The sequence below is a fragment of the Mycteria americana genome, chromosome Z (genome assembly GCF_035582795.1).
Source record: "Mycteria americana isolate JAX WOST 10 ecotype Jacksonville Zoo and Gardens chromosome Z, USCA_MyAme_1.0, whole genome shotgun sequence".
Lineage (NCBI taxonomy): Eukaryota > Metazoa > Chordata > Aves > Ciconiiformes > Ciconiidae > Mycteria > Mycteria americana.
This window is the reverse complement of record NC_134396.1, coordinates 79,864,523-79,871,075: the sequence shown is the minus strand read 5'-3', so window position 1 is coordinate 79,871,075 and position 6,553 is coordinate 79,864,523. Positions and strand designations below refer to the sequence as shown.

The 6,553-nt window shown below is 46.2% G+C and overlaps 1 protein-coding gene across 11 annotated transcripts; it reads right to left on the bottom strand.

Moving 5' to 3' along the window:
- Positions 1 to 202: 202 nt before the first annotated feature.
- Positions 203 to 6,546, bottom strand: SLC25A51 (solute carrier family 25 member 51). Of its 11 annotated transcripts, XM_075526730.1 has the most exons (6): positions 6,437 to 6,546; positions 5,802 to 5,980; positions 5,274 to 5,317; positions 4,749 to 4,963; positions 3,777 to 3,855; positions 203 to 2,515 (listed from the first exon to the last, which is right to left on the bottom strand). In XM_075526730.1, exon 6 carries the CDS (start codon positions 2,474 to 2,476, stop codon positions 1,601 to 1,603), a length of 876 nt encoding a protein of 291 aa, XP_075382845.1. In that variant the 5' UTR covers positions 2,477 to 2,515; positions 3,777 to 3,855; positions 4,749 to 4,963; positions 5,274 to 5,317; positions 5,802 to 5,980; positions 6,437 to 6,546; the 3' UTR covers positions 203 to 1,600. The 11 variants fall into 11 exon arrangements, 10 of the variants coding, with proteins under 10 accessions (XP_075382845.1, XP_075382842.1, XP_075382843.1 ...); XM_075526727.1 differs by lacking the exon at positions 4,749 to 4,963; XM_075526728.1 differs by lacking the exons at positions 3,777 to 3,855; positions 4,749 to 4,963.
- Between the last annotated feature and the right edge of the window lie 7 nt (positions 6,547 to 6,553).

Here is a 6,553-nt window from a genome sequence, read left to right as displayed (position 1 = left end):
TATTATGATTATAACACACTGATTAGAATCAATATTTGATGACAGTTTAGCAAATGGAAAACAAAGTAAGTAATAGCCACTCCAAAACTTATGAAAAGACCAACTCAGACCAGTTTCTGAAAGGTTTCCTGTCCCCCATCATCCAAAGTATTTTGTTTATATATATATATACACACACACACATATATATATATATATATATATATAGTTTCATAAAATAAAGTCCCCCAAGACAAATGCTTTTTGTTAAGACCCTCACCTGGTTTATGGTCATGCTTGCTCTTCTGTCCCTTTCTCTAAGGCCTGAAGTCTTATATCTCTCAATTTCCAAGTCTGTAAGACACACAATACTTCATATTTCTGTAAGTCTTTTTCAATACTCACCTACAGAAGTCTTTAAAGATGTCTCCAAATGCTGTATCTTTCCTACCTAGCTGCTTCTAAGGTCATCTTTGGGTGTCATCTCTGCTACACTTACAGACCTCTACTGAAGTGGATAATACCCAGAAACCTCATCTTGTCAGTGCTGCTGTACAGTTCTGTCTTACAGAACTGTTAAGAGTACACATCAAGTGGGCAGAACTCCAAGTTTCAGGTAACAGTATCTTGTTGTGATCCATTACTCCACAGCCCAAATGAAACAAGTAATTTGCAAAAGACAAGATACCTCAGTACAAAAGAGCTGTGTTTGTGAACTACTTTCACAACTGCAGGAAGCTGAACTATTTCATGAGCATTACAGAAAGGGCCATGGCCCCATAGCTGTAAGCAACAGAAAAAGCAGCAATGCAAAAAAAAAAAAAAAAAAAAGGGCAGAACAAACTCCATGAACAAGTAGAAGGTTTTTTAACAAGGAAGGACACTTTAAAGCTGTAGTAAATTTGCTGTTTCATTCCTTCCACTTCTCCCTTTTTCACATGAAGGCACACGTATATATACATGCACAGAGATCCCACTTTGAATTGGAGTCAGCCTACACTGAAGTTAAATATTCAGTAACCACTCTTACACTGCTGAATGAAATGTTCATCTTAAAGCCAAGCATCAAAACAGCTGGCAGAAGAGTTTGCGTAGGCTTAGTGTAAGCTTGAAGTTCTGAACTTCAGTCATCCTCAATCTGGATCTGTCCTTTTAGCTTTAAACAATAAGGAGTACTTAGGACCCTAAAGCATTTTAAAATGCAGTTCTTAAATCAAGATTTTGAAGATTAGCAGGCAAGGGAATCAATTTTCATCAGCCCCTCCTTGATTTTCATGTTCTACAACGTGGACAGTGGAGCACATTCCATCACGGACCATTATGAAATTTTGGGAGTGATACAGAGTAAGTTGCTGGACTAATATAAGTCTTTTTTTTTTTTTTTAAACCTTGCATTTGTCTAGTAGCTCCATTATGGGTAAACTCACCTGCCAGCAAATAAATACTTTAAAAAGTTCGTCTTAATTGCACCAAGGTTTAGATGCATCACCATTCACCCCATAAATACTGAAGGCCAAGACAAGTACCTTTCACACTACACAGGCACTGTTCCCTGGGATTAAGTGACATCATATGTGCCAATACCCAAATGAACAGAAGAGCCAAAGGAAGATAGTGGTTTTCACAACAGCTTTAGCAAGAATTCGTAGGTTGCATTGATTATGCCCCAGGACAGGACAGAACGATGGTAATTCAGATGGGCTCCTCTGAAAAGGTGCATGAGTTTTCTATCGCGTTCCAGCCAGATCTTCACGAAGACTTTTGAGAAGGACTGAAATTCACCACCAATTTGAGCTTGCATACGAGTTTTTACAACATTCACTGGGAAAAACAAGAATCCCAGCATGGCACCCAACAGCCCTCCACAGATAAAGTCATTGACCAAATGAGTGCTGTAAGAAGTTGCTTCAGGCAGACACTGTTTGATGGGTCCCCGTAGGCCAAAGAAGAGTGCATTACTGGGTCCATTTCGAAGCAGAATAGGCACCAATCCCCGATAATATTCTCTCATCCCATAGACTTTCAGTACCTTGAAAGCCTGGTAAGTGTTTGTAAATTTATCATGGTGTTTGTAGTCCTGAAGCAAAGTCTGAACTCGCTCAAAAGGTGTAAGAACAGCTTCCGTGGTCCCTGCAAGCACTGCTGCCATGCTGCGAGTGAGGAGTTCAGGAGCACTTGTGTGGCTATGGAGCAGGGAGGAGAAATCTTCATACAAGCCAAACATTAGAGCCAGCGTTGTTGTTTTCTGCATTAACGGAGGAAGGATGCCACGATAGAGATTTCGAATTCCGTCCTTCTGTAGCTGATGTACTGCATCCTTTGTTTTCAGACCATACAGCTGCTGTCGAAAGAGGACCTTCTGGATGGGAAAAGTGACTGCTATATTTGTGAAGGCCGCACAGTAGCCACAAAGATAATGTTTACCAGAGGTAGCCGTTATGTCATTACTTAGATATTCCTTTGAATTCGTTTGGGCAGAACCTTCTGAATCCATCATACTGTTTTTCTTACTGTAGTATATCTGAATCCTCCTTCCCTAGATCAAAAAAGAAAAGAACGAACATGAGCAGCGCTGCAGGTGACCCTGCAGCTTTTTTCACACTAGTGGGTCATTCAAACTGCACCTGGTATCTTACATCCGAGGAAAGCCCATAAAATTTGAAGGAGAAAAGCAACAAATGCCAGATCTGATGGATGTTGCACTGTTTTCTACTCAAGTCTGAGACCTGAAAAAGCAGCAGTTTTTCTTTTCTGTACCCTTTCAAATTAAAATAGAAATAAATTGGGAAGGAAATTGAGATATGGACTCCTCAAGTGCTACATTACAGCTGACAAGAGGAAGCTTACACATTAGGTTTCCCCATTCACTGCGCTAAGGAATTCAAACAGTGAAAGGTCTACTCTCACACTTATAAAATAGACATCACCGGGATGGTGGTGGTGGGGACAGAAGAGAGTCTAAGAAAACAAAAAGAAATAAAAAATAAATAAAATACATGCAGTAGGATTACAAATTCCAATCATTCCACTCTACCTTTCCCTGTGGCAGAAAACAACAGATAATTTAAATAGCAACTTGTCATGGTTTAACTTGGCCAGCAACTAAGCACCACACAGCCACTTGTTCACTCTCCCCCCACCCCAGTGGGATGGCAGGGAGAATCTGAAGGGTAAAAGTGAGAAAGAAACTCATGGGTTGAGATAAAAACAGTTCAATAATTAAAAGAAATTTTTAAAAAATATTGGGGGGGGGTGGGAGGATGACACAAAGAGAGAGAGGAAAATAAAACCCAAGAAAAGCAAGCCATGCAAATGAAAACAATTGCTCACCACCAACCAACCAATGCCCAGCCAGTTCCTGAGCAGTGCCCCCCACCCGCCAACCTCCCCTCCAGTTTTATTGCTGAGCATGATGTCATATGGTGTGGAATATCCCTTTGGTCAGTTGGGGTCAGCTGTCCCAGCTGTGTCCCCTCCCAGATCCTTGTGCCCCACCAGACTACTCACTCGTGGGGTGGGGTGTGTAAGGCTTTGACTCTGTGTAAGCACTGCTCAGCAATCACGAAAACATCCCTGGGTTATCAACACTGTTTTCATCACAAATCCAAAACATAGTCCCATACTAGCTACTATGAAGAAAATTAACTCTATCCCAGCCAAAACTAGTACACAATTGTAATCACAGGCTTAAATTAAACTACAAGACCACTTCTAACACAGTTTTGAAAACTTCTGGAAGTTCCAGTTAATTAACCTGCAAGCCTTATCTCCTCAGAAAGACAGCATCTTGAACCCACCCTTGATTTTCATGTTGTCGACAAGACCTTGAGCTTGGCTAGATCTGAGGTCCTCAAGGACACGTAAACAGAGAGAGTTCTACCAAATAAAGCAGAGAAGTACTTAAGTCATTGTTACCAGACAACACTTGTTCATCATTTAAAATAGGATTACTTATTCAACCATTATAAAAAGCTGTTTTTGCAGCTGATCCAAATCCTAACTTCCATTACAGCACAGCTTCAGTTAAGTTAGTAGCCATCAAGTGAGACTGGTGGTTGTTTGTGAACTTCAGATACTCCCTGCCAGCAACGTGCATGAGATTTCAACGATTTCAAAATGGCATTTGGGGCTAATACCCCTGCTTGGCACAAGGAACTGTTTCTCAAGGTGCAGCCACTACAGGCTGTTACGTGAAGGATGCATGCCAGAGGCTATGCACGACAGAAACAACCTGGATCGCTCAAAGCAACCTGACAGATTATTTTCACCAAGTACACAACTTATTTTTAAAACAAAACACATATATACCTGGATTGGCTTTTCCCCTACAGCTACCTGCTATTTAATCCTTTAAGGTCTGGCAAGTGAAAATGCCATCTAAAGAATTACAAAAGATGAAGTGTTTCTGTCAATACGAGAAGTAACATCAGAGACAGGGATTCATATTAGATGGCTTATACACCACTTTATATATGCACCAGTTCACAGTATTATTCAGGTTACTGTAGTTCTACTTGCATATACTAAAAAAGCCACATCTGCAGATATGCTAGTCTTACACAGGGGACAGTGGGTCATGCTAATTCAACTAACACAGTGTGAAAGAGTCTCACCACAGAATACCATTAAGGAGATGACTGAAAAGGCCTTTGACAACTAGTCATTTATATGGGTGGCAGCTGTCTGGGGCCAAAACATATTTTTCCCCTCAAAAGAAACTCATAATAAATAAAAGGTGGGGGGAGGGGGAGGCGGAAAAAGACCTTTACTTTAGTTTCAGAAGCTACATGCTCCTTTTGGTGTAACCACTGGATCTGTCCAGTAGGGAAGCACTGAAGACTGCAGCAATCCTCATTTAAGGAAGTCGTCACGCTTCTGAGTTGGGAACTTGCAAGAACCAGGCACAGCAAATCCTCCCAGAAGTGTTTCTGACAGAACCCTTGCTTTTACATGTAATTTGTAAGGCCTGTGCCACCTACAAGTACTAGAGCACAGCAGCCACTTTGTTAGAATTTAACATAAAAGAAACAGTTCTCAAAAAAGAGTAGAAGTTTTGGATCAATGGCATTGCCTATACATACAAACCCCTGAAGTTGCTGCAATGTCCCATTTATACACAGAAGTTCCCCTCAACCCAGGAGCCGATTTCAGAGCGCTCTGCGCAAGGGGGCACACACGATCCTTTTTGACACAAAGTTCCCTGATCCGAGGTCTGTACGTCAGGTGCCTGTCACTGTCACCATCTTGTGGTATGCACATCTAGGGCTTCTGAAGAAGGATTTAAAGCCATTTACCTGCTTAAATGACCATGGCCTTCAAAATGCTGGCACGTGACCCACTAGGTCAGAAAAACACAAGAGAAAGAATAAAGAAAAGGACATTTGTTATCTGATATTGCATTGTATCTCTATATTTGTAATACTAGTAAGAGATCACAGTGTTTCCTGTCATCCTGACTGCTGTGGAACAAACGTGCTACCTAGGAAGCCCTCCCGGCCCAACTGCAGTTTAAGATTACTCTGGGAACTGAACACTCATTCAATCAGTAAATCAGAGTAATACTACCAACTCCCACTCTTTTGCCATCAACTATGAGAAATATTCACCCTAAACAACTAACCAAAACCTGAAGACATGCAGCTGTATCAGTTAACACAGAAGGCTTATGGATTTACCCATCTGTTTCTCCAGCCGATCGCCTACTGCTGTAACGTACAGCAGGTTACCAACTCGGGGCTCACCGGCCCGTGGCTCCTCACCACCGCCAGCCTACTGGACACACGGAGCGCTTCCCCAAGCATGCAGCACGCTTCCAGACTCACTGCATTCTGGGCGCGGGGCCTCCCGCGATGCAGCTGCCCGGGCAAACCCGCCGGCCTGGTGCCGCTGAGGAGACCTCACTGCTCCCAACGGCGCTGACAGGGCCGCCCGGCCGCGGCGCCGGTGTGCCGGGGACGCTCGGGAGCGATCGCAGCCCCTCCGGGGCACAGCACCAGGCGACCTGAAAACAAACAGGCAAGCACGAGTCAGGAACGCGGCAACGGCGCGAACAGGGAGGGCGCGGCCGCGCCGGGACGGCAGGAGACCACACCCGCCCCTCCCGCGCGGGCGGCGGAGCGGCCAGCAGCGCGGCGCCCGCCGAGAGGGGGCCGGGGCCGGGGCCGGGGCCAGGGCCTGCAGCGCTGCCCCGCTCCCCGGCGGCCCTCAGCCCCGGCAGGCGGGCGGGCGCCCGCGGGCCGGGCTCGCGCTCAAGGTCAGGCTGGCGGCGCAGCGCAGCGCGGGGCGGCGGCTGCGGCCCACTCCCGGCGGAACCACGCTCGCCCGTCCCCGCCCCGGCGCGCCTGCGCGGCCGCCGAGCCGGGCCGGGCCGAGCCCCACCGAGCAGAGCCGAGCTGGGACGCGTCGAGCCCCGCCGAGCAGAGCTGGTCCGGGCCGCGGGCCCCGCCTCGGGACGCACCTGCGGCCGTTGCCATGGCGGCAGCGGGGCGGGAGGGGACAGGAGCCTCCGGCGGCGGCCCGGCCGCGCGGCCTCTGCCCTGCGCGCACCGGCCTCTGACGCCGCCGCCTTGACGCA

Excerpts from the sequence above, each read along its gene's own strand:
- SLC25A51 (XM_075526726.1), bottom strand. The coding sequence starts at position 5,780 with ATGCTTGGGGAAGCGCTCCGTGTGTCCAGTAGGCTGGCGGTGGTGAGG. Across the intron at positions 2,516-5,720 it reads TGGTGAGGAGCCACGGGCCG|GGAAGGAGGATTCAGATATA; the intron begins GTGAGCCCCGAG and ends TTTTTGATCTAG.